The sequence below is a fragment of the Corapipo altera genome, unplaced genomic scaffold (assembly GCF_003945725.1).
Source record: "Corapipo altera isolate COAL_440 unplaced genomic scaffold, ASM394572v1 62, whole genome shotgun sequence".
Taxonomy (NCBI): domain Eukaryota; kingdom Metazoa; phylum Chordata; class Aves; order Passeriformes; family Pipridae; genus Corapipo; species Corapipo altera.
This window is the reverse complement of record NW_020884894.1, coordinates 6,667,395-6,694,894: the sequence shown is the minus strand read 5'-3', so window position 1 is coordinate 6,694,894 and position 27,500 is coordinate 6,667,395. Positions and strand designations below refer to the sequence as shown.

The window sequence follows — 27,500 nt, the reverse complement described above, 5'->3', positions numbered from 1 at the left end:
CGTGTCCCAGGCACGGCGTCAAACTCAGCCAGGCTCCCCCAGCAGGGTTTTATGGGCAGCACCCTGCCGTGGTTCCGAGGGCGTGCAGCCTCCTCCGGCACCGCCGGCCGAAGGCGTGACTTGGCGGCAGGTGAAGGTGCCTCTCCCTGCAGGTAACTCCAGCCCTGAGCTCACGGGGGAATTGGAGCCAGCACTTCCAGCAGCCGGTGGCCCCATCCCGGTGGCCCTGGGGCACTTCCCACTGCGGCGCAGAGAAGATGGGAGAAGGGATTTTCACCAAACTCTTCCAGAAAAGGTCGTTTCTACGCTTCGTGCAGAAGTATCAGCCCCTTGGAAGCGGAGAGCCGGAAGAGGAGGTGAGGATTGCCTGTGCCTCTTGCCTGGACCTGCTGAAATAGTTTGTGTAATTGGGGTTAATTTTGTCTACTTTGTTTCCTTCATCCCACCGGTAACTCGATATTGCTGCCGCTGTGCTCTCCCCTCCTGAGCAGCCGAGTCACTCCCTGTGCGAGGAGGGGTGAGATTAATGATGTTTACCAGGCAGTGGGGAGCAATGGGGAGCCTTGCTTTTATGCAATACTCGTAGGACATAAAGCTCAGGCCTGACTCCTGCCCAGTAACATTGTTCTCTGCACTGAGGAGGCTCAAAATTAAGGAAACGTGGGAGAGCACACGGCGTGTGGCCATGGGTGCAGTGTGAGCTCTGGAGTGTGGGCACAACGTACCAGCACTGCCCCAGCAGAGGGGAAATGAAGAGCAAGGCTCAAAACCATGTCCTCGGGGGTCCCCTGATCAGTGGTGGAGGGGCTGTGACCCCTCGGGCTGTGACCCTCGGGCTGTGCTGTTGCTGCAGTCAATGCTGGTAATGAGTGGCCAAGAACAGCTTTGGCTCAGACTTGCAGAGTCCACTTGGAAGTGATGCTTTCTTCTCCTCCAAAAATGCTGGTGTAGAGCACTGATGTCCCCTCCCTGCTCTCACTACCTCTCCTTGGTGCAGATGGACCAAAAAGTGGTGGTTTGGGTGACACATTTGCTGTTCTCCTCATTTTTTCATCACAAAATTTTCAGGTCTGGGGTTATGTGATTGTTTGTTCAGCACAGGGTTTTCCGTGGCCCAAGCCCTGTTCTTTTCTCCCACATGACAGATTGGTTGGGTGCTCTCTCACGTGAACCCCATTTGTCCAATTCCTTCAGCACGTGGCATTAAGCCCTTACTCCCATCCCAACGAGCACCATCCACACACGTGGAGATTTTCCTGTGCTTTTTCTTACTGTCTGACTGAGGCCTTTTCTCAGATGACATTTCAGCTAATCCCCTGCTCTCTTCTGAGTCTCGTCTGTCCAGTGTGGGGGTTGGTGAGTGTTACAGGGAGAAGAAAGTAAGACATTGAACTCTTACCCTGTGTACCACAGAGTGGGTTAGGAGATATTGCTCTACATTGCTCACAAAGAGCCCAAAATCCCAGGAAAAGATCATCTTGATGAGGTCACAGAGAATATCTGTACCCTGGTTTGATGGGAAGCTGAGATTTCTGATCATACATAGGCAAGAGGCCACTGGCAATTAGTCTGGCTTGTTCCTTGGTTGCACCATTTCTGCTGTGACAAAATAAATAATGACATGTATTTACTTCCAAATCTAAACCCCTCTTGAATTTTAGCTCTGGTCCATGCAGAGAGCAGTTTGTGCATAACAGGACAGGGAGAAAACCTGAGTTTTGGTACAGGATAGGGAGCAGGCAGCAGTGTGAAACAAAAATAGGAACTTGATAAATAAGGAACTTATTCTCAGTTTATGATTTAGGCTAGTAAATGACTCACATTTTCCCTGCTCGATGGTATTTTGCTTCTTTACTTGAAAATACTTGCAGAGCACTTAAATATTTTGGTCCAAGGGTTGTGCTGGGCCTTAAAGGTGGATGGGAGTCCACGTGATCTGGTAGGATTCTGGCCTGGATAAATGCACAAACTGAGCTGTGAAGAAAAGGTCCCAGTGCTGGTCACTGTGAGGTGATGGTCAGTTCAGGGGCTCCAGGTGTGACCTGGAGATGACAGGACACTGGCCCTGCACATCAAAGCACAGGCACAGCCTGTGTCCAGACTGCTGCGTGTGGTTCCATCTCCATTTCTGCAGTGACTCATTCAGAATCAGGGACATTTTTGTGGGGACAATTTGCAGTTTACACGAATTGTGTGTTTTCCTGCAGAAATCTGAAGAACAACCAAAGATTTTTCTTCTGAGCATCCCAGTGTGTGTGGGGTGTGTGTGTGCACATGCACAGTCATAAGTACCTGTGTGTGTGTGTGAGTGTGAAGGTGAGAGAAAAGCCTGTGCACTGCTTCTTTACATCACCTTTTCCCTCTGACCATGTACCAGGGTCACCCCTGTAGCCCCAGGAAGCCCGGTGTGTACAGTCCCTGCTTCAGAAGGAGCTGCCTCCTACCCCAGGTACATCTTGTAGTAGATTTTAATGCAATAAGATCTTCTTCAGAGTTTCTTCAGAGCTGCCAGGACTTTTCCTTTGCAGTTGTTTTGTTTCTCCTCACCCTTTCAATCCTTTCCCCCACAACACTTGATCCACTCAGGATTCTTAGCCATGAGATGGAGTACAGGTACTTCCCAGCCCTGTCCTACCCCCAGGACCAAATTGGTATCTCAGTTTGTGTTGAGATTTTTTTCCATTCCAAGTTTCACACCAGGGAACATTTATCTCCTGGAGACTTTCACAGGCTCTGTATCCTCCTGGATATGCAGAGCATCCTTATCAGAAGAGTTTTATTATCATACAGGTACTTATTTTTTTTTTGTATGCCCTAAATTAAACTAAACAGTGCAGCTTTGCTTCCAGGTGAGGAAAAGAAGAGCATGGGTTTGCCTCTTAACAGGGCCTTCCCTTACAGATACGTGTGTGTTTTCAGTCTCTTAGAAGTGTCAAGCCCAGTTCCTCACAACTGAAAAGCTTCCAGCAGGTGAGGAGTTAAATCCTTCTCCCCAGCTCCCACAGGTTTTTGGGCTAAGGGCTACAGCCCCTCCCTCCCAAGAGACCTTATATAGGAAGTTGCCTTAAACTCCTGGATTTTGGTTTTCTTTTTAACCTGAGTGGGACTGGCTTGGGTGAGTGAGGAGGCTCCTTGACTGGGATCACTATTGGCTGTGGAGCTGCAGCAACTGGGTTTTTCTGCAGGGATAGAAAGGTTTCTTTCAGCTCAAGGGACTTTGCTTTGCATTAAAGGGAGCCAGAAGATTTTATTTTATTTTATTTAAATTTTTTTTGGGGGGAAGGGGAAATGCATGTTTGAGCAGGAGCAAGAGGGCAGAGAGGGTGAGGAGAGTGGGATGTGCAGCTGGGGGCTATTTGCCTGAGATTTGGGCGCTGCCCACCCAGCCTGAGTCAGTAGCCCTGGGGCCAACTTAAAATCCAGGGAATTGTTTTAAAACAGCTTTTCTGGAAAACCCTTGGCTTTTTGAACAATCAAAGGGACCATTTTGAAGTTTATATCTGCAACCAGGGAGACCAGATGCTTTGTTTCATGTAAAAAATGTTGGAATTCTGAGATAGACGTTTAACAGGGGCGTGAGAAACTCTGTGAGAGGAGCTGAAACCATGGTGGTGGGTGGGAAAGGATTGGGAGCTTGGATAGGGAAGCCCAGCAAGGCAGCCCCTCCTTTGCAGGGCTGAGGGTTGCTCTGGGTTGGATTCTGAATTATTCCTGCACCCCTGAGACAGAGGAATTTTGCCTGTCCTGTCCACAAAAAAACCCCAGCCATGTAAAGAGCTTTGGAGGGGATGATTTGATTTATTTATTGCATCTTTGGTAAGGATGAAGTTTATATTCTAAGGATAAAGTTAAAGGGTTCCTTGTAGACTAAATAACCCGACCCACTCTGGATTACAGTACATTAACTGGTCCAAAGCAATCTCAGACTCGGGAAAAGAATATGCAAAGTCTCAGTAAAGGCAGAGGTGGGGGAAAAATCCCGAGAACTGATCTTTTGGGCTGTTTGCCAGAGTACACAAAAAGGGCTGTGTGCTCTGCAGAAAGTCCTATGCTCTCTTTCTCCCACATGGGCTGCTCAGCGTGACAATTGATGGATTGTTTCAGGATGAGGGATGTGCAGGTACCTCCAAGGTGGCTCCCAGCCCCACAGCTGCTCTTTACAGCCTCCAGTATTTCCTGACCTTGCAAAGCAATGGATAAACTGATAATTAGCTCTTTGTTACTTCTTGCTGCCCTGTTGTATGGAGTTGTGCACTCTTGTGCCTAAAGGATAAAGGTTATAAAAGTAAATGGTTAATGTGGATAACCCACATCTGCTTTGCAATGTAAAATAGAAAAGCAAGTGATGCTCAAGGAGAGGTTGGTTTATGAAGAGGTTTGCTCAGGACACTGCCTGGTGCTCAACATCCATGGGGTGGGATGTGAAAAGGGGCTCTGCACTGGCAGAATGTTGCAGAGGAGAAGTGAGATGAGGTCCCACTGCTGCTTTTCTGACCTTTGCATCACTGGGGCTGTTCATCCGGTGGGAAGATCCCAGGTGTAAGCCAACCACTGCACGTGGACTCATCCTAATAAAGCTGTTCCTTTCCCCATAGCCCCTGGTTATTGGGAGCAGGGAGCTGTCAACATTTTGAATGAAATCACACACAGCTTGGGCACATCCATGGCTTTTGTCATTTATTTCCTCCACGCTTTTTTGAAGGTAAATATTAGTGATAGAGCTGGGCCCTGATTGCCCTACTGGCTCTGAGGACTGCAGGCATGTCATCCTCACATCCAGGTCTCTTCCTGCCCTCCAGCTGCTTCAATTAAAATTTAAACTCCTTCAAGGCAAGTCTATGCCTTGATATCTGAATGTGTCACCTGCAGCACAGAGGAGCCTGTAGAAGCCACGTTAATTAGGATGGTAATGAATGCAGGGATGTGTCTATCCATGACAGCCCTGGATTTTCTTCCCACCAAGTCCTTCCATCTCCTTAGGCACATGGATGGCTCTCAGGCTTGCAGTGTCTGGATGTCAACAAAGTTGCAGGGGACTGATGAATTTACACAACCAGAACACACAAATAGGGATAGAAATCATCAGTCTTAAGCGCAGAAGGACTTTTTTTTTGCCCCTTCTAGAGATGCCTGTTAAGGAGATGTTGAAATAAGGGTGATGTCCAGTGCTGGTATGGCTCAAAAAAGGGGACCAATACTGCAGCTTCTTTGGGCAAAGTTTGGTCACCAGCGTGAGGGAATCATGAGAGCAGGAAAACCCTTGGAGATCTTGAGCCAGTTGTTGGGGTTTGGGGAAGGCAGGGTGTTCTTGGGGCAAAATGGCTTTTAAATGAGCCCTCCCCAGTCCAAGGGGTCAGAGCAGCCCCCTGTGCTTTTCTGCTGGGAGCAGGTGGGTGTCCCACGTGTTGGCAGCTGAGCTGTGGGTCAGGAAATGGCAAAAAAAGGGGGGCTGCAACAGATGGATGTGGCTAAAGCCTCTTCAAGGAGCAGGGCTTAGAGATGCTCCTTGCTCACCTGCTATGAGCTCTCCAGAAACCAAGAGACTGAAACCAACTCCACATCCCAGTGGGAGCAAACAGCCAAGGGGATTTTTCTGCATTTCTGATTTCCTGCATTTATCTTACATTGTAAAGCACTAGATGTTCCTAGAAAGCTCCTGAATGTTCAGGAGGACTAATTACCCAAATACTGCTGCAGACACCCCTGAAATCCTCCAAGCCTTGCTCAGCTGCAGATAAGCCAGACCTGAATGAATCCCACAGCAAACACCCCTGGGTGCTGGTAGCAGAGAGAGGTGACAAATTCCTGCCAGGGCTGAGCACCACAATCCCTGGGGATCCCTTTCTTAATGAACACACACTCTGGTGCTTCATGAATGAAGGTAAGTGGGAACAGAATTGCTGTCCCTTGGGAAGGGTGAGATTTCTCCCTCTCTGCACTTACCCTGCAGTAGTGGTCACATTGCCACTGTGATGGGCTGAGATTTCAGGGAATGCTGCTGCTTTGGAAAGTGCATTTTTTACAAGAAAATGAGAGATCTTCAAAGGAAAAAGATTAGAGTGCCGAGACCTTGGGCTGCCTGGATGGAGCAAGAAGATTTATCCTGCTTGGAAGCATCTGTGCAATCAGTGGTGGAGCAAAACAGCCCTGCACTTGGGAGAGGAGATTTTACTCTATCTGCTGGCTCAGAGATTTTCCTAGCTCACATTTTCAGCTCATTTATTATGTCTCTAACAAGGGGAAAGGGTTTTTGCCTTACTCTGAGGCTGAGTGTGCAGTGGGCTGGTGAGACACAGAGATGGAAAAATGCTCATCTGGGACAGGACACCTCAAACAGCACAGCCTGACACACTTCTCTCATCACCAACTTCTCTTTTTGGCTACTCAGCTCCTGATGGCCTTTCTTCCACTACAAGGATGACACCTGGCTTGGAGGCTGTAATCAGGATTAATTAGTGGATGGTATAAAGCTGTGATTTGGGAAGTGTTGTAGCTAATTGAAGCTGCACATTTGGCAAGGTGAGGGGAGTGATTGGGATCAAGGGAAGGAGCAAAGAGGTGCTGAAATGCTTTCATTTGCTCTGCTCTCACCTAACGATTGCTTTGTCTTGTTTACTCAGCCCCTTGACGAGTGTGAGCTGAAAATAATTGAGCAGGAGAAGGAGGTGACAGTTGTACCCCCGAAAGATGCCTGTAAATGCCACAAGGAAGACTTGGCAAGAGCTCTGAACGTAAGGATTTGTGCAGGTCTTTGCCAACATGGGATGCAGGTGGTGGGATCTGCCTGTGGAAAGGGGCTGAGCAGCAAAATCGGTCTTTAACTCTCATGCAAACTCCTGGAGTGCCCAATTCCTCTGCATTTACATGGGGTGAATCCTTGCCGTGGATGGGCTCGAGGGTCAGCATTGGGAATTTGGACTTTGTTTGTCTCAGGGAAGGGTTTCACTGAAGTGAACTGCTCTGTGGGTGAAAGAATTCCCTTGTCTAGTCTGGAAAACGGAGCCCTGGCAGGGGCTGAGGCTGAGGAGGGGCCCCAGCACAGGCTGCAGGGCTCAGACACCGGGATTCAGGGAGGAAATGGCCAGGGAAAGTTATAATGCTTGGCTATATTGTGGTTTCTGACCTCAGCGGTTTCTTTAAACCCAGACAAAATAGCTCTTGTTCCTTCTCATTTTTTTCTCTTTGAATTTTATCAGAGTATTTTTATTTTAATGTTTTTCTTTAAATATAGAGTAAAATCAGAAATTGATTCTTTCCTTTACTGTTTTAGATTTCTAATTTGTTATCTACTGTTGGGTTTCTCCCTTTTGGAAATGCATTTTTTTTTAATTAACTTCTGCTTACTTTAAGGTTTTCTGTAATGGTTGATCATAAAGTTTTATGGTTTAACAAAAATAAATAACTAAAGAGAAGAAGAGTGGGCAGATTTATTTTTTTGTGAGGAACTGAACCATGAATGTCTTGCCCAGCCTGCTTACAGGAGTTTAACATAACCTCACCTAAATAAGTTTTTCATAACAATATATAATATTTGAGTTGGGTTTGGGTTTTTTTCCCTCTAGGTTGATTTACAGACTGGACTGTCTGAGTTTTCCGTGCTCCAGCGCAGGTTAAAACACGGCTGGAATGAATTTTCAGTAGAGAAGAAGGAGCCGATATGGAAGAAATATCTGGACCAGGTAAGGGAATTTCTGCACAGATTCTCATTTCCTGGCAAAGTCCCCTGGCCGAGAGTGTCTCTGCATTGAACTATTCAGAGTTTCTACTTCCAGAGGTTCAGCCTTGGGACAGGCTGTGCCCTGGACACAGAAACTGTCTGTTCCCTGGGAAAACCATTGTGAGGTCCCGATGCAGAGTGTGAAGATAACATCTTCTAGTAGAAATAAACCTTTTTATCTCCACGCAACCCACAAATCAAAAGCTGTATCAAAAATCAAGATCAGTGCCCTGATTGCTGGAGCATATTTATTCCCTTTAAGGCAAGTGATAAAATCATGAAAGGTTTGAGGAGAACCAGTAGCAGCTGAAAGCTGCTCTGATTTTGGCTGCCACAGGGAGGGAAAGGCCTAAACCTGCAGTGAAGGGGCAGCTGTGGAGCCCAGGGCAGTGTCAGTGATATCAGCGATACATCAATGACAGAATCATTCACACATGGTGCCAGGAACTGTGAAGATCCATGATTTCATGTCAGCTTCCCGAAAAAGCCAGGCAGAAGGTGGAATTTGCAATCTTGTCTTCCTTCAGCTGAGTTATCCTTGAGTTTTGCTTTTATTAACTATTTCTCATAACTATTTAAAGCATCTTTCACCTCTCTTTTAGAGTTTTTCACTGAACAAGAAGAGTCTGGTTTTATTTGGTTTTATTTTTTATTTTCAGCCAGTAATTTGACTGATTTTACTCTTGCTTAGTCGAATCACAAAGATTTGAGTTGCTTTGAAAGACTTCAGTTTTATTTCATGATTTATCACTTTTTTTCTATGTGATTGGTATTCTTTAAGCTCTTGGTAATCATCTCCACGTCTCTTCAAGTGAGATGCTGTTTTTTTCTACTCAACCTTAGCAAGCAGTTTCTCTTACAGGGGCACCAAAGGAATTCTTTGGGGCATCTCTGAGCCTCCTGCAACCTGTTGGTGTCTCTGGAGAAGCTGCTGCAGTCCCACTCCATTCACACCCTGCACTTGAGCATCATCCCTCAGCAGACACTTGCTGTGTCTTTTTACAGCTGCTATTTTTTGTAAACATCCCCTTTGCCCCAGTTTTCTAAAGAGAAGTGGAGGGATTTTCACCTTTGGTTTCAGCAAGGAATACATTTAAATCCTGGCTTTCCTACTGAGCATCTCCACACATCTGTTACTCAAAACAGGCAGTTTATCTACTTAATTCCTTTCCAACAATTCCCACATTATCTCAACAGAGATGTAATGTTCTCAGGTAGGAAAATGGGCCTTAAAATCCGTGTTTAGAAGTGAAAAGGTGAATACCTGACTCCCACAGCCTTGGTCCAATGAGGAGCTGAGCAGATTAATTAAAGAAAAAAAATGAAAAAAAAAAAGAGGATTTTTGGTTTCAAATTCTAAAAAGACAATAAAGTCTTTGAGTGTACTTATTGTGCATCCAAGGAGCTTTTGGAGTCAGGCCTGTGCTGTGTGCTTGCAAAGCAGAGCACTGCCTATGCAAAGAGGGAAAATGTGAGAAAACTTTTGCCTTTTGGTGTTAGTCTTGTCCTGCTGGTCCCCAAAGCACCCTGTACAGGATTGGGATTTGCAGATGCCTGGCTGTGGGTGCTGCACCCCCTGTCTGGGCAGAACAATGCTGCTACATGAGCAAGGAGGGTCCCTGGAACAAAACCACACCTGAATCCTTCCTGCTGAGCTCTGCACCGGCTCAGCTTCAGCAGCTCCATATTTAATTTCATATTGCCACTTGTGCTTGTTTTTTTCAGTTCAAAAGCCCCCTCATCCTCCTGCTGCTGGCCTCAGCTCTGGTGAGTGTCATCACAAAGGAATACGAGGATGCAGCGAGCATCACCATGGTAGGTGGGACCTCTCCTCCATCCCAACCTTTGGGATGTTAAAAAACTTAAACTTCTACACATGGCTCCCTGAGCTGGTGTGTCCACACCTGTAACTCCTCCTTGTTCACAGGCCGTGCTCATCGTGGTCACCGTGGCCTTCATCCAGGTAGGTTATCCAGAGCTCACTTCCATGGCCGTGGATGTTAGGAGTGAGCCCTCTCCTGTGACTCCTGGCTTTCTTCTCCTTTCTCCTTTAAAAGGAATATCGCTCGGAAAAATCTCTGGAAGAACTCAACAAGCTGGTGCCCCCCCGAGTGCAACTGGTGAGACATTCCTGCTGCAGGGGTTTGGCAGGGATGGGGGTAGGAGGACAGAACCACCAGGTGAAGAAAATTCCTTCGGGTTGTTGTGGACATAATGAGACCCTGGTCCTTTGGAGGGATGGCACTGTGTGTGGGTGCAGCTGCAAGTCACAGGAAAAGGGGATGAAATAATTAAAGTAGGCACCCTGTATTTGAATAAAAGCTCAGAGACAGGAAGGTTGCAGAAATGTCCCACTCCACACCCTGCAAAAAGATCCCTGCAGCCTCCTGTGTGTCACTGATTCCCTGGGCAGGGAAAACCTCATCTGTGTATTTTTAGGGGGACTTTAGGGTAGTTTTACCCCTAAAAGATTAGCACAAACCAGCACAGGAGTGGAGGTGCACGTGGGCTGGGGTTCCTCGCTGCCTGTTTCTGTGCACACTTGTTGGGCACGCGGGAGCACAGCAGTTCCACAGCCCCTGGGGCAGCCACAGGGTGTGTGAGATCCTGCTGCCCTGAGGGCTTTGATGTTTGCTATCAGTGCCTTAAATTACAGGAAAAGTTCTTCCTATTTAAGTCTCCACAAGTCAGTTTTGTCAAGGCCAACATAAATAAGCGTTGAGATTCAGGGAAACCTGGCCCTGCCAAAGAGGTGTGGGGTTTTTCTCTGGTCCAAAGTTCACCCTGGTTTGGAGCTTACAAACCCCACTGTTGGTTCTTTATTTATTTATGATATGACACCATAAGCATCTGGCTGTTTGGAAGGATGTACTTTGGATGCAACAGTGGAATGACAGGGCTAATTGTAGCTTTAAAAAGCTTCCTTTTAGGTTAAAGAATATGCATTTCATTATTTAGAGCATGAAAGTACACCCTCTTGTCACTCCTATCTACTGTCTAAATACTGTATAATTCACTTATTACTGAAATGTAAATTATCCATAACCTGCCCATTTGTTTATAAGTTAAAACTGAGTCTAAACTGAACATAATCCTCTTCTCATCATTATGAGGATTTTATGTTCTTATTTACATTGGAAGTTCTTCGGGGCAAGGCTTCTTGTTTTCCTGCCAGTCACATTCCCAAGCCTGCAGGAGGAATAAAACCTCAAAGCCTGGTTTGCTTTCTTCTTTTTCCATTTATCTGATGTAGCCTAAGGGAAGGGAAACTGCAGCATCTTCTAGCACGAGAGCTGGTGCCTGGAGATATCATCTACCTGTCTGTTGGAGACAGGGTTCCTGCAGACCTCAGGCTGATAGAGGTAAATACAGCTCTGGAAGAACCTGGCTTGGAAATTCCTTGTCCTAACCATGCCAGAAACATGTCTCTTTATTTAGGTTACAGATCTACTGGTGGATGAATCCAGTTTTACTGGAGAAGCTGAGCCTTGCAACAAGACTGACACTGTGTTGCTGGAAGCTGGAGACATAACCACACTGAGCAATGTTGTTTTCATGGGGACCCTGGTGCAGTACGGGAAGGGAAAAGTGAGTCCTGACATCATCCAGCTTTTCCTTGGCATTAGTTACAGATTCTTTTGGTGTGGGTATGGAGTGATAGCACAAAAGGGAATGACTTGGAGCTGACAGATGGCAGGTTTAGATTAGATATTAAGATTATTTACTGTGAGGGTGGTGAGGCCCTGGCACAGTTTGCCCAGAGAAGCTGTGGCTGCCCCATCCCTGGAAGTGTCCAAGCCAGGTTGGACAGGGCTTAAAGTAACCTGGGCTAGTGGAAGGTGTCCCTGCCCATGGCAGGGCTTGGAATGAGATGAGCTTTAAGGTCCCTTCCAACCCAAACCATTTTGGGATTCTATGAGTCTCTAGATTTTTTTCATCTCCATCTCTATTTTTTTTTTCTCCTCTTTTTCAGGGAGTAGTTATTGGCACAGGTGAAAGTTCCCAGTTTGGCGAGGTGTTCAAAATGATGAGAGCTGAAGAGGTAACACAGTCTGTGTCTGTGGAAATGCTGGGTGTCCTGGATGACAGTTTGTGAGCAGGAGCAGTCCCAAGAGTTAATGCTCTGGGTTCAGTTCTGTTCTGTTCCTGCTACAAAATGCCTGTGTGACTGAGGGACACCAAAAGTGCTGTAGCTGAAAGAGAAGGTTATTAGCAGGAGTCAGGCTTCTAAATCCAGACTTGTGATATGTAGCTTGTATCTAATGACACCTAAAGCTTGTGGTTTCTTCTTTTTTTTTTTCACACAAGTATTTTCCAGTAGGTATGAAAAACTTTAACTTCTACACATGTCAAGATCTCACCAGTCAAATCTCTGAACTAACACAGATGAGGGTCTAGAAACTAATTAACTCTTGATCCATTAACAAGAAATCACAGGAAAGCAGAACAGCCACTTTTCTGTGCTGCTGTGTTGCTCTGCAGGTCTCTGCAAAGTACTGCTGCAGAACAGGAGCTCAGGTCTGGTACCTTCCTTGGCCTGAAACTTTCTCTGAGCTGGCTCAGTGGAGGAGAAGGGTCTGCTCGAGTCTGCCAGGTCACAGACAGGCCTGGAGAGGAGAGCATAGACCATGGGGATGGGGTTCAGACTTTTTATCCCTGTCCCGGAGGCTTTGCACACAAATTATCCAGTCCTAGACTCAATCACTAAGGACCTTTCCAGATTGGTCTGTCTCTACCTTGTCTCCCCAGCTGCAAACTAATGTGATTAATTCATCTCTTCTCCCACTTTTTTTGCCTGTCTTGAGTGCATTGAGGCAGACTCACTCTCTGCTGGATGGTCTGTGCCCAACAGACCCTGTTGGGATTTGGGTGGGGTAAGCACTGGGTAACTGTGGGGACCATGGAAAGGATAAGCAGGACTGTGTGGATCAGTTGTTCTGGGCTGACAAGGATCTTCTGATCCCACATAACAAGCAAAGAAAACTGGATATTCTCTGATTTTTCCAGACTCCCAAGACACCTCTCCAGAAAAACATGGACAGGCTGGGGAAGCAGCTCAGCCTGTTCTCCTTTGGCATAATTGGTGAGTGGGACACAATGCTGGCACTGGCACAGTCGGCTGTGGAATCCCTCTGTGCTCCAGGGCTGCTTTCCCAGAAGTCCTTGTTAATGTGGGTTACCTGGACTTTGGGGGTTTAAGAGGAGACAATTCTGAAGGAGGTATTTGGGTGTCTGTTGCACTTTTAGTTCTAAAACAACAGCTAAGGAAGGCTAGAGACTTATTAATTTCTTTAAGTTTTTTTTAATGGGATTGTTTTTCCCCCCCAGGTCTGATAATGCTCATTGGGTGGTTGCAAGGGAAGCGTCTCCTCAGCATGTTCACCATTGGAGTAAGGTGAGGGCTGGGGAGCACCTTTCTCCTTGGTTTCTAATGAAACACGTCCCAGGAAATTCCTCATTCAAAACAATGGACATTTCACAAAAGAGAACCTGAGTAAGACCCTTCCTAAGTTCATGTTGCTCTTGCACTGGTGACATTAATGTGAACTTTAAACAGAGTTTAAGGGAAAAAAAGATTGAGGGTTTATTTAATTTTGGAAATTGGCATTTTGAAAATCTTCACTAGCATCTCTACTTCATCATGCTGTGAATGCCCTTTCCTATCTGTACTGTGAATTTAAGTGGGAGTGTAGCAACAGCAAATATTACTCTTTGCTGTTCTTACTGGACTTACGTCTGAAGATATGAATGAACAATTTGTGCAGCATAAAAGAGCATGCACAGCCTCTTAATCAAACACAATAAACCATGTTACTACATTTCAGTAGTGCTCATAAACCATCTTACTTGGGGTTGTCATGGCTCTAAAATCAATTCTTAAAAAAACTGTTCTATGGAAATTAAAACAAAACCCAGGACGAGGGGACAACAGAGAAGCCAAAATGGCTCAGTGCCACCTCCCTGTCTGCCAGGGCATGTGGTGGCAAAGAAAAGTGGTTAATCCTTAGTTTTGGAGAGCAGCCTATGGTTTTGAAAGCCCTCCTTGATTATATTTTGCACAGACCTAAAACCATTTGGACTTTCCCAAGGAATATCTAATATTGAACATGCAGACTGTGGCTGGATTTTTTCAACATATCAGGTGTGGAAGGTTTTGGTTTTGGTATTGTACCAATTGGAGTGATCTGGGGAGCTGGTCCTGCCCCTCCATAGTGGGTAAGAGAGGAGACGAGGGGCTGCATGTGGCCAGGAGCCAGTAGCTAATGTGTGAGCTGTGATGCCAAGGAATATTCAACTTCCATCCTCAGAAAGTTAAATAAACGAAATGAAATCCAACCACTAAATCCCTGCTTAGCCAGAAATTAATGCTCTCTGGCAATGTAAAGAAGAAAAATAATTGCTCTGTCAAAAATCATCCAGAAAAATGTTGAAGGGTTGGACAAATATCCTGGTTTTGTACTTACAGTGAGCCAGGAGTCCCAGTGGTGCTCCCAGGCAGACACTCAGAAAAATTCATGCCATGGAAATGTCCCTGTGGCACATTTTGGTCAGTATTTGTTGTTTGACCCCTTGCTGAAGCTGTTGTGTCTCTGGTGTCCCCAGCCTGGCCGTGGCTGCCATCCCTGAGGGCCTTCCCATCGTGGTCACAGTCACCCTGGTGCTGGGAGTTCTCCGGATGGCCAAGAAAAAGGTCATTGTGAAGAAGCTGCCCATAGTAGAAACCTTAGGTAAGGCTGCCAAGGGGCCATGCAGCTCAGTCACCTCCCAGACTCCAAAATCTGAGCCATGAGCTGGCCCTGTGAGCCTTGGTTTGATTAAAAACATAAATTTGGAATATGCTTACTGGGACAGAGCAACCCACTCAATTAAATATGTTCTACCCTGTGTTTCTCACCCTTTTCCCTCATTTTAGTGATATGAACACAGGCAGGTGCTTGGAATGATGCAAACTGAGCCATGGTCCACAGGGAACAGAAATACATGCCCTGATTGGGTTAAAAGCTTGGTTTTTCCCTCCTCTCCATGCTCTGGGATCATCCTGCAAGTCCATCCTGTCCACTTCTTCAGTGTCTGGCTGAAAACCTCTCAGCTCCAAGTCAAGCCTGGGAGGACAATTAAATATCTCCTTCTGCAGCCTGGGTGGCCATCTCCCTGATATCCAAAAAGTCACGGAGAGCAGGGACAGAGAGACCTTGAGAAGGCATCCTGCCCATCCTCAGAACATCAGAGCAGAATGAAATCGTTCTTCCACCTCCCCTTATCTTCAAATGGGCCCTTACTCCCAGGTGGCTGCATGCCTGGGTCAGTGTTGCAGGGAAATAGAGGAGGAGACACTGTGGTGTCTTTTTAGAACCCTCATTAAACTCACAGCAATGCCAAGCCTGGTCTGTGCAAAGTCCCAGATATCTGCTGCACAACCAGATCCTTCAGTTAAACCCTGTCTGGAAACCCTACTATTGTTTGAACTGCCCTTGTTTGTTCTGCAGTTAAGGAGTCTTATCACCCTTATTTTATTGTGTCTGCCCTGACCCAGAACATCTGAAATGGCTTTTCCCTCGTGAGGAATTCCATTCTGGTAGGGCTCTGCCCAAGGAGGCAGAACTGACAGTGCCAGGTGGCCGAACCTGTGCTCACCCACACACTGAGAGTGCCATGTCTCCTAAACTTTTGAAAAGGAGAGAAATAATCCTTCTCCTCCAATTGTCAGTAACTAAATATGTAGTATTGGAAGTGGTGGCTTTGCTCTCTGCTAATCCTTTGAAACTGTCATTAATTTAATTGGAGCCCAATCTGCTTTATTCTCTCCAGGCTCTTACCTGGAGCTCATCGTGCTCATGGGGTCTGTACCCAAGCACTGTGGGCATCTCCAGAGTCAGGGAAGATATTCAGACTCAGAAGGGAGCTGGAGTCTGATTCTTTTTTTTTTTTTTTTGTATTAAAGTGATTTTTTTTTCTCCTTCCTGGGAGTGGAAACCCTCTGGAATGTGGTGTCTCTGATAATCCACTCCTTTGCTGAATTTTGTAAATGGGCCCTGGAAAAATGTGCTTTACTGAAGCAGGACTGGCACAAAGCAGAACAAAGGGGTAGCTTCTTCTCTCAGCTGTGGAACTTTAAGTACTTTTTGTAACAACCTTTAACCCATCTGCTCTCACAGTCCTTTGGTGAGGCAGGAAAGGGCTGCTATTCCTGATTTAGGGAAGCAAGGGTCAAATGGTCCTCTGAGGAAGCACATGGCAGTGGGAATTTGAGCTGTCTTTTTGAAATGTAGCAGCTGTTCTGTTGTGTGATATTGCAACTCAGAAACACTGACCAGCTCTCTGGGGATCAAGGCCCTCTGACTGCCCACCCTATGATGCTCAAGACAATGTGACCCTCTTCAGATGTCTCCTACCCCATGTCACTCCCAAATTATGTGCCCACTACCCTGATGTGCACTCAAATCCTTCCCCTACACACCCTGTCAGGAGACTCATCCATTTCCTGGTCTCTTCTCCCTTTCCTCACTGGTGCAGTTTAAATAACATCAGGGAAACTTGTCCTCCCTCTTCTGAATCTCGTTGTTGGGCTGCATTATTTATCAGTTCTGATTAAGAACTTTCCTGCTTCAGGTTGCTGCAATGTCATCTGCTCGGATAAGACGGGCACCCTGACTGCCAATGAGATGACGGTGACTCGGCTGGTGACCTCGGATGGCTTCCAGGCAGAGGTGGGCATGAGACAGTAATTCAGGCTTTCCTGTTGAAATTCAGCAGGGCTCTTTTGCCTTTAGTTCATTTAGACCCAAATGAGGGAGGCTGGTCAGCCCCAAACCAAGCAGTTTGTTGCATGTCACCAGTCCCATTAAAAAAAGGATTTTTGCAGCACTGGAGAGAGGCAGAGGTGGGGCTGAGGGTACAGAAACTGCTCAGATATCACAGCTGATATAACCTGCTCGTTGACATAACCTGCTGTTCTCTGTAATTATTGTGAATACTGAAACCTGCCACTCACCCTTGTCCGTCCGTCTTCTGTAGGAAGATGTGGCTTAATCCTTCTGCTTGGTTTGTTTACCTGTGTGAAAAGTGAGGGTAGGGCTTGGACAAAACCAGTGAACCCACTGCTGCCAAAGGGCTGGATTTCTCACCTGAGTTGCAGGAGACTCCTGAAATCACGGTGAAGAAGTTCTGTATAAGACAAGTTGATTCTTTTTGTTCCTATACAGCTATAATATTATACTGTCACTGTCTGCAGCCTTTCCTATAAACTTGAGGCAGAAAAAGAATCCCAGAACTCCTTCACAGTTAGAAATTTGCAGAACAGTCCTGTCTGACACAGGGAAATATGTCCTGCCTGTCTCTCCCTCCCTCAGGTCAGCGGAGTGGGCTACAATGGAGAAGGAAATGTTTATCTTCTGCCAACAAAGGAGATACTTAAAGAATTTTCCAACATCTCCATTGGGAAGCTAGTGGAGGTAAGTGTAACCTATGAACCAGCTTACCCTAGTTAAATTCACTTTTCAGTTGTACTAATCACTTTGGGTAATTAGCATGAAAAAAAAAAAACAACAACAACAAAAAAAACCCAAACAAACAAACACACACAAAAAACACCAACTTTTGTAACTCCAAAATGAACTGTCCTGCTAAAATATTCTCATGGAAAGATGCTGAGTGTAATGCGGTACCTGAAGCTTATGGGTGAAAGGGAGAGATCGTAAGACATTCAGGGAGAGACCAGAGTCATCAGCTTCAAGAGTCAATGATATTTTGGATAAAACCACAATTCTGTCAGAGGGGAGACTGATTCATTTTACCTTGTTCAGGTTTTAAGTGTGGACACACTCTAGACTTTAGCCACATAGTCAATTTATAAATGTGTTGTGATGATCTCTGCATCCTGTGTCAGCATTAAATAAAATTTTGAACATTTAACTGTAGACTAAAATGAGTGTTCGGGTGGTGAAATTATATGAGCTGGAATCTCATATGGAGATTAGTTCATATCTTATCCACACTTCACATTAGAATCAATAGTAGGGGAGAAACTAAGCTTTCATTGCTGTATCCTATGGAGTAAGGGGGTTTAGAAGGCACAAGAACTGATCTCAGGAAACGCTGCTGTGGGGAATCTTTTCACCAATCTTTTGGGATGTGGCTACTTTCATTCTCCAATCTTTAATTATTTCATTTAAAGAGATGGAAAAGCTATGAATTTAGTAATTAAAAAAACCCAACATGTAAACTTCTTCCTTTCTCCAGGCTGGCTGTGTGGTCAATAATGCTGTTATCAGGAAAAACAGTGTGATAGGACAACCCACAGAAGGAGCTCTCATTGCCCTGGCAATGAAGGTAAGGTTCTTATGGTTTAAAATTTTCCAGAAATTTAAAAAATAAATTAAAAAAAAAAAGCTGGAATTGTTAGGTCTGGCAGCAGCGTTCAGACTGCTTTAAATTCCACAGAGACTGGTTTTAATATTTCCTTATCTCTTCTTCCAAGGTCAAATATGCACACCTCTCCCAGTCAACCTTTTTGTCGTGGGCAAACAGCTTCCCTGAGCTTCTGCACTAACAGCAATAATTGTTTTGTTTGGTTAATCATGCAGTTAGGCTGTGGAATGGATTTCTTTCAGGGTCAGACTGGACAGCCTTTTCAATATTTTCTGCATGTGCCAATTAAGAGTTCAGGAGGAAGACAAGAGTGAAATGTGAGCAAGAACAGGCCAGACTGGAAAGCAAGGCAGAGGCTCACCCTCATTTTGAGTCATCTGGCAGCTTTACTTTTTTTCTAGTCATGGTTATGTTAAAGAAGATTTTTTTTGTGAACATTGCATTCATGCTCATAGGCAGAGGCTGTAAAATACCTCAAGGTATCACCTAATCAGCATAACACAGCCTGTGGCTTCAGAGCTCAGCTGGGCTGTAAAGCACAGAAGGTACCCCATGAAATGATGCACCTCCTAGCATCTGATCTTGCCTCCTATTTTTAAAGCTCCTAATTAACGGCAAAATCATGATTTTTTTTTTTAATTTATTTTTTTTAAACAATATTTCACTTCCCTAAATGCTGAATTAAAACCTCCGTCCAGCTCTGGCATTCAGTGGCCAAGCAATAGCAGAATATGTGGAAGGTTGTCTCTTCCATTTCTCTTTTTAATTTTTCAGTTTGGTGAATTGCTTTTTGAGTTCAACTCATCACGAAATAATTTGAAACCACAGCTACAATCTAACCTTCTGTTATTTGCAATTTCCCTTTTTCTTTCAAGTAGAGTCATTGGGAAACAACCAAAGTGGGGGAGCCTGAGCTTGGGCTGGAAGAAATCTGCCCAGCCCATTGCTTTGCTGTAGGTTTAGGGAATGGACTTGAGCCTCCTTTGACCCAAAGCCCCACCAAAAAGGCAGAGCAGCTCCCTAGTTCTCTCAAAACTTAATAGGAATCAAGCTTTGAACTCCAGTTTAATTTATCCCACATGAGGCACCAAAAGGAAAAGTTGGATTTGAATTATGAATTTTTCTCTCATATTTGAAATATGAATTTTTGTGGTATCTGACAGCCTGGAAGGACATGGTCAACAGTCAACCCTTTTAATATATATATAAAAATATATATATACACACAAACTTTGGCAGTGTTCTGCATTACAGCGTTCTTTTTGTTTTACCTTGCTTCAGATGGAATTAGCTGACATAAAAGACATTTATGTAAGAAAGAAGGAAATTCCATTTAGCTCTGAACAGAAGTGGATGGCTGTGAAATGCACACTGAAAAATCAGGTAAAGCAAACAGTGGTGGTGACTGGTTTCATGTTTCTAATTGTGCACCTCAACAATGGGCATGAAATGGTATCTCTTCAGCAAATAATGTTTTCAGGAGTTAACTATGTCAGGAGAAAACTGAACAAACCTCCAAACTCCCAACTTGGGTGTAATTTTACCTTGTAAAGCTGTGTTTGAATGGGAGGAGAGAATACTTTCTATACACTGGTTTGAGCAGGAAAACCAAAGCTTTTCAGAGATAACTGACAGGCAAAGAGAGATATGGTGTTTGGGAGAAAAAGGTTGGCCCTTTATCCCTTACTGGGTCAAGGAGTTCATTTTGGCTGATACTGTACTGGTGAGGTTAAAAACTCACCAACCTTTTCATTACAATTCTGTCTCTGATGGCTGAACATGAAAAATGACCAGAACAAAAATATCCCATCTTATACATAATGCAAGTTCCTGGGCATCTCATGAAACAGGCAGAAGAGGAAACAAAAGATCCTTTCTAAAAAAAAAAAAATTCTCTTTCTTTAATATAAACTGTATTAACTCCTTGCTTTAAAGGACCAGGAAGATATTTACTTTATGAAAGGAGCATTTGAAGAAGTTATTCAGTACTGCACTCTGTACAACAGTGGTGGCATCTCACTGTCACTCACCCCCCAGCAGAAAGCTGCCTACCAGCAGGAAGAGAAGAGAATGGGCTCCTCAGGACTTCGAGGTCAGTCTTAAGTTTATGGGTTATCATGCCCTAGTACTTTCCTGCTCTGTTTTAGTTAGGGTGGACAGAGGCTCAGTCATCACAGATTCACAGCATGGTTTGGGTTGGAAGGGACCTTAAATCTCATTCCACCCCCTGCCATGGGCAGGGACACCTTCCACTAGCCCAGGTTGCTCCAAGCCCTGTACAACCTGACCTTGGACACTTCCAGAGATGGGGCAGCCACAGCTTCTCTGGGCAACCTGTGCCAGGACCTCCCCACCCTCACAGGGAAGAATTTCTTCCTAATATCCCATCTAAATCTCTTTCAGCTTAAATTCACTGGTTCTTAACATCACTTGCGTGATCCCTTTGCAACCCTTGTGAGAGTTTGCTGAAGGTCATGTCTTAGGTCGGCTGGTTGATCTGTTTTTTTGCTGAATTTAAACTAGTGAGCTTGAAAGGAGCTGAAATAAGCACTGGAAAGGTGAATGTTTTTCTTCCGTGGAGTGTTGTGATTGCCTGGCATACAGTCTGAATGATGCATTGAAAAGCTTTGTGCTGGGCCCCCTCTGAGCACTACTCTGCCAAGGTTTGCTTTTGGAGAAGCTGCCTCAAAAACAACAAAAAGCCCCTTTGAAAGGGGTTCCAAACATGGATTTGGGTGCTGAGATTTTCATTTGAAGTTCATTTCAATTCTTCACTAGAACCAAATCTAACAATCTCCTTTTGATCCCGACTGCATGTCAGTGCACAGCCCACTGAAGTTTTTGTACACATGTCATCTCCTTCACCACTAGAAACATCCCCTCAGAAATATCTTAGACTTTCACACAGTAACAAAGACACTGTCTCCTGTGCGTGTTTCCAGGTTGTAAGTAGATAAGAACAAGTCTTGGCAGCAGGATCTGGAAGCTGGTACAGTTAATGTACATATTCTCCAGCCCCATGTCTTGTGGTTAGTAACTCGTGTATGGTGCTTGCTTTACAACATCCAAATCATCTACCCTTGTGGTAACAGCAAATTACTGCTCTGAAGGGAAGTGATTAGCTCAGGCAGCTGCTGCAGCTTATGATTCCATCATCAAAGCAACACTGACACGAATCCCTGGCAAAATATCCTTGAGTGATTTAATGATTGAATGATATGGATATGTACCGGGAACAGAAACAAAATGTTCAGAGCCTTGATGTTTACTTGATGGGAGTCTCACTGGTTTAACTGAATTTACATTTCACGTTTTTAGATTAAAATAAAAAAAAAGTGTAAGTGCTATTGTTTAACTTAGCAGTTTAATAGTGTCTGGCCTAACACTGCACTGTCCCAGTTTCATCCATCTGTGTTTGGGGAAGATGTGGTAGACAGTTTAAAATGAGAAGGACATAAATCTTAAGAGAAACATGTCAAACAGAAATGCTCTGATTCAGATGAACTATTATTTAATTGGACTGAATTTTTGTGTCTATCAAGATCTGATTGTAATGACTAAAGATCCAGTTTTAACGACTTTTTCTGCTGGAAAACTGGCAATTTCATATCTCCTCTAAATGTTCCTTTTGATGTATGGAAATAGATTATTAATAATTTACTCTTGTCATCTTTTTTTCCCCCTCTGTTTCTAGTACTTGCTTTGGCTTCAGGTCCAGAACTTGGCAAACTAACATTTTTAGGTCTGGTTGGAATAATTGATCCCCCGAGGGCTGGAGTGAGGGAAGCTGTTCAAGTCCTTTTTGAGTCTGGTGTGTCAGTGAAGATGATAACTGGAGATGCCCTGGAAACAGCTGTGGCTATAGGTACCAAACTTTGCTTCTTCCCTGGGGACCTATAGTATGTCTGTCAGATCAGTCAAATGTTACATCACTTAATAACCAACTTTATGATCCTTTTTGTGTGTGCAATAGAGGTTTTAGAAGTCACTGAGCTCTTGCTTTTCCATTGAATCAAAACTTAAATGCAGTAATAGAGCATCTACGAACTATGAGCCAAATTCCAGTGAGTTAATTCCGCTATTTTAGCACCAGAAATGGCAAAATCTCAATGTAAGACCCTCAAAAGACACAGATGGCATTGCTGGGATTATAGAATCCACTAATGTTCAGAGTGTGAGTATCTCAGCTCTTCATACTTTTTTCATTTTGCCATTAGAAATGCACAGAGCAAGTAGCAGAGCACAGAGTGACAGATTTAGCACCAGCTCCAGTTCTGGGTACAATATTGCTTCCATAATTCCCATTGAGTCAGCACAGGATGACTGACCCAGTCCCAGAGCTGTGTGTCCTGTCAGGTGCCCCAGGTTCAGACACATTTCCCAGTAATTTCTTTAATTTCTGTCTCTGTTCTCTAAGTCAGGAAAGAGTTGTTTTTTTCCAGAGCTGATGGGCAGACCTCATTTTGGGCTTTTGTTTGCAGGACAAAATATTGGTCTTTGCAACGGGAAGCTGAAAGCTATGTCTGGGGAAGAGCTGGACCAACTGGAAGAGGCAGAGCTCTCATCCACTGTCCAAAATGTAATGGTTTTGATTACATAAACAAGGCCTATTCCCAATAGCTTCCATCCGATACAAGATTAATTATATTTTGTTTGTTTTCTGTTGTTTCAGGTTTCCATTTTTTTCAGAACAAGTCCAAAGCACAAACTAAAAATAATAAAGGTACTAAAAGCCTCTCAAATCCTTTGCATGTCTCACAAAAACAAGGGGGAGGGGGAGCCAGAGTTCTCTAGATGACCTGGTCTTCCATGGCAGGATCAGCTCAAACTAAAGGACTGTCAAAACTCAGCTAGAGCATTGGCACTATTTACACTGAAGGTTTTAGATATGGAGGGGAACTTGATGATCCTTGAGGTTCCTTTCCAACTCAGGATATTCTATGATTTCTCTTGCAAGTGTGACCTGGGCATTTGAAAGACACTAGAGAGCTATTAGCAAGCTTAATATCAGGAGAATGATTTCTGAGGACTTGACTCCCCTCTTCTAACTTCTGCTGGAGTTATGAGATGCTCTATACTCCTGAAAATCCAGTCTCTTAGTTCTTGGTCTGAGTTCTGTCCTTAGTGGCTGCTGAGCCTGATTTACCCTCAGAGTCACACAGCACTTCTGCTCTCTCGATGTTATTGCAAACCCTATGATTACCTACAGGAGCCTGTCACCTCTCCTCTCCCACAGGCTTTGCAGAGGGCTGGTGCTGTGGTGTCCATGACAGGAGACGGGGTCAACGATGCCGTGGCCCTGAAATCCGCGGATATCGGGATCGCGATGGGACAGGCCGGCACGGACGTGAGCAAAGAGGCTGCCAACATGATCCTCGTGGACGACGACTTCTCAAAAGTAATGTAGGTTTAGCCACTTTCTTACCAGCAGGCACTTTCTTACTCCAGATACTTTCTGACCATCCATTGCAGCAAGTTTGTTGTGTAACTAGCCCTGGGAACAAGGCAAGATGCAGGACATGTACGTGGAGATACCCAGTGTGGGTCCGGCTCATTTTCAGTTGCATACACAGCAACTTGATTCAAGTGGTGGTGACAAAGCCTACTTTCACCTGAAAGCTCTGGTTTCTCGTTGCTGTAGCTAACTGGGGGTCTGAGAGCACCTACCCAGAAGTCTGGGTAGATCAGAACTTTTTTGGCCAAAAGTTGGGCTCAACAATCTTGGAGGTCTTTTCCAACCTTTATGATTCTATGATTCTCACTTGCTCACTTCCTCATCCAGGAAGCTCAGAGGAAAAACATAATTTGCAATGCTTTGTTGGTTCTTAACAACAGAGAGAGTGGGCAGGGTCCAGTGAGGATATAAATAGATCCTAGGCCTGCTTCATGAACCAAAACCTGGCCATGTGACCCATGTTTTCAGATCTTCTAGTTCTGATAAAGTGACTGTAAGTGAGAAGCTGCATTGACAACCTCATCCTGAGCTGTGCTCTGAATTTCATCTGAAATAAGGGCTAGAGAAGACAATTTGTGTTTGGAGTGTCACAGAGAGCTCAGTGTAAAACAGTGTGAGTGCTCTTTACTTAATAAACTCTCCTCTCTCTTCCAGGAATGCAATAGAAGAGGGAAAGGGAATATTTTACAACATAAAAAACTTTGTCCGGTTCCAGCTGAGCACGTAAGTTCCTGTTTGCTTCACTTCCAGTGAAAGCACCTTCGGGGAGAGTCCCTGCAGAATAATGTTCTTCTGTGCTTTGCAGGAGTATCTCAGCTTTGAGCCTAGTTACTCTGTCAACAGTGCTCAACCTACCAAATCCACTCAATGCTATGCAGATCTTATGGATCAACATCATCATGGATGGGCCTCCAGCCCAGAGGTATGGAAGAGTCACATGAGCAAAACATTCTTGGCTTTGATTCCTCATCAATGCACTAATTATTTGGTGGTTAGATTAGACAAATTGTGCTTTTTTTCCCTCCTAGTCTCTCCAAAAGCATTTACTTCACATTTATGTGTTGCTGTTTCATGGTAGAAACACTTAGCTATGTCATTTTTTGGCTAGAATGGTCTGTTATCCTGAGAACATAACCTGCTCATAGACTGGAAAGGGAATACATGTAGGGGCGTAAGGGGCGTATGTCCCAAAAATCACAACACTTAAGAACCTCATCCAACTGCTAATTACAACTACAACCAATTACAATTATTGCTTCCACAATATGGAAGAGATGTTGGCCACACACTCAGAGTTAGCTCTCCCTCTGGCACAGGGAGATGAGATGATATGATGGTCTAATGTGTCATTTTAGCAGCTCCATATGCAAAAGAGACCTTTGGTGTTGGTGTCACAGACAAATTTGGGGCCTTATGTCACCCTGCCAGAATACTCCTGCTGTATTCCAAAGAACTGTCTCCTCCAGCTCCATCCTGGTGTATCAGCAGTACCTTTTTGGGATGCCCTGCATTAACTAAACACATCCCTCTGCTTCTCTTGGAGGCAGCTTGGGAGTTGAACCTGTTGACAGGGACACCATCAAACAGCCCCCCCGGTGTATCACAGACACCATACTCAGCAAATCACTGATCCTGAAAATCTTCATGTCAGCTCTCATTATCATCAGTGGAACCCTCTTTGTCTTCTGGAAGGAGGTGAGGAAAATCTGCAATCAGATCCTGTTTTCATCAGAGTGGAAAATGAAGGGAAGGGCAGTTTCTCAAGGACATGCAAAGGACTTTCAGGGATGTATCCTGTGGGGAAGGATCAGTGCAGGCAGAGGGTTAAGAAACCAGGATCAGCTCATAGCTCTGCTTCTGCCTTCCTGTGTTGCCTCTAATTTGGAGCTTCTTAACTACAATAGGAAAACTCTTACTTGCTGTGGTATCAATGCTTTAAGGGACTTTCCACTTCTACCTTTCCATGTAGGTAGAAAATGCCAAGTGCTACGGATTGCTGTTGGTAAATAGTGACTGTTACTTTAACAGTTTAGGTAATTTAATTTAGAATGTCCTTTACTCAATTCCACATCACTTTAAGAATGTAAAACATGGTTGATAAGATCATAATCTCAAAAATCAGTAGAGAGAAATTAATGCTACTCCTTTGTTTTATTACCCTTTGATATGACTGGGATCATTAAAGGGAACCTTTAATTCACCTACTGAATTGACATATTTTTGTAAGGCTTAACTAAGCCCTGAATTTTAAATGTGCTTCCAGAATCCAAAAGGTGGCATAACTCCTCGAACCACAACGATGACTTTTACCTGTTTTGTGTTTTTTGACCTCTTCAATGCCCTGACATGTCGCTCTCAGGTGAGATTGCTCTGTCAGCAATAATTTCTTGTCTCAAATCACAAATATAAACATTAGAATATCAGAAGTTTGCATAGTAAGGGGTTTTTTTAATGTCATTTAAAGCACTGTGATTTTTATCAACTTTTTATTTATATAAAATTATCCATCACAGTTCAACTGCAACTACTTTCAACTATGTAGTTTTGCCTAAGTTAGTGTTTATGTAGCTTCAAAAAGGGAGTTTGCATGTAAAGAAACATTGTGATATTATGTTCCAGCAGAGATTCACATTTCTCTTTCCCCTCTCCTACTTCTCTAGACAAAGTTGATACTTGAAATTGGCTTTTTTCGGAACCGCATGTTCCTGTATTCCGTGCTTGGATCATTTTTGGGACAACTGGCTGTTATATACATCCCTCCACTACAGAAGATCTTCCAGACAGAGAATTTAGGAGTGTTAGGTAAGTTGCAAAATAAATAATTGTCTGGTTTTTCTTTAATTTAATTTACTTTAAAAAGCAGATGCCATTTCCAGTTTGTTTCATGTTACCTCCCAACACATCCCTGTAGGGGAAATCAATCAACAGCTCCTATACCTTTATATTTACACATAATCATACACAAATAGTAGTAGTATTTAATGATATTATCCCAGTCTAGGTTTTGAATTTTGATTTACTGCACATAATTGCAAGTAAATGGAGACATGCCAAGATCCTCCATGAGTTCTGATGTTTCTGTCCATAAATCTATCTCAGATCCTTGTGCACTCCCTTCAGAAAGTGCAGGGTGACTGTTTCCCAGCTGAAATGCAATGCAGGTTTCACCATATCAATCAACAAACTCCACCCTACCACACTGTGTTGCATCCACATCAGGCCTGTTGTCATAAGCAGTGGTCAATTATCCCAAATTATTAAAGCAGAGGTTTCCACCCTCTGAGTGGACCCAGGTACAGATCCCTTCCTTGTCCATCGCGGTGGTTTCCCTAATTCTCCAGCTGGCAAAGGCACAGCAAGGCCATGCACCCATGGGTTACACCAGCACAAATGCCAGCTGCAGGAAGGCCCTGCCCTGGGATTCTTGCCCAGCTGAGCTCCCCTGCACTCTGTTTCCTCCCCCAGACCTACTGTTCCTCACTGGACTGGCTTCCTCAGTGTTCGTGGTGTCCGAGCTCGTCAAACTGTGTGAACAACGCTGCTGCCGCCCGGGGCACACAAAGGGACGTCACACCTGACTCAGGCCTCCTCTAAAACATGCTTGGAACAGAGCTGTGATGCTGGATAATCCAAATGCATCTCTTTCTGCTGCCACACATCCTTCCTGAAGATACCCATGTGCACCTGTACCAACAGTCTCCTCTACACGCCCCACCTGCGCTGTTCTACAGAAACCTCTGCAGCAGCTCCTGTTTCAAACCAAGAGCAGGTATATTTTTATAACATATGTCAAGAAGGCTGTGATAGTTCCAGACAAAATAAGAGTTTCACACCTGTACAGAAAAATATATTGTGCATAAACTGAAATTTTATTTATTTAAATCAAAGTCATTTTTATTAATAAAATCTACATTTTTAAATGTTATTGACAAGTATCTGTGTGAGACTTGATTTAGACCT

The 27,500-nt window shown here is 44.4% G+C and overlaps 1 protein-coding gene across 1 annotated transcript; it reads left to right on the top strand.

Moving 5' to 3' along the window:
- Positions 1 to 257: 257 nt before the first annotated feature.
- Positions 258 to 27,500, top strand: ATP2C2 (ATPase secretory pathway Ca2+ transporting 2). Its single transcript, XM_027647075.1, is given in 28 exon segments — positions 258 to 356; positions 6,621 to 6,731; positions 7,563 to 7,679; positions 9,443 to 9,532; positions 9,645 to 9,680; positions 9,775 to 9,819; positions 9,821 to 9,837; positions 10,971 to 11,079; positions 11,156 to 11,305; positions 11,691 to 11,759; positions 12,725 to 12,800; positions 13,046 to 13,112; positions 14,321 to 14,445; positions 16,328 to 16,425; positions 17,068 to 17,169; positions 17,957 to 18,046; positions 19,367 to 19,468; positions 20,021 to 20,177; positions 21,780 to 21,950; positions 22,567 to 22,664; positions 22,758 to 22,808; positions 23,322 to 23,488; positions 24,195 to 24,263; positions 24,346 to 24,462; positions 25,088 to 25,235; positions 25,804 to 25,899; positions 26,201 to 26,342; positions 27,006 to 27,500. Coding segments are annotated over 28 exon segments (2,832 nt in total). The 3' UTR covers positions 27,119 to 27,500.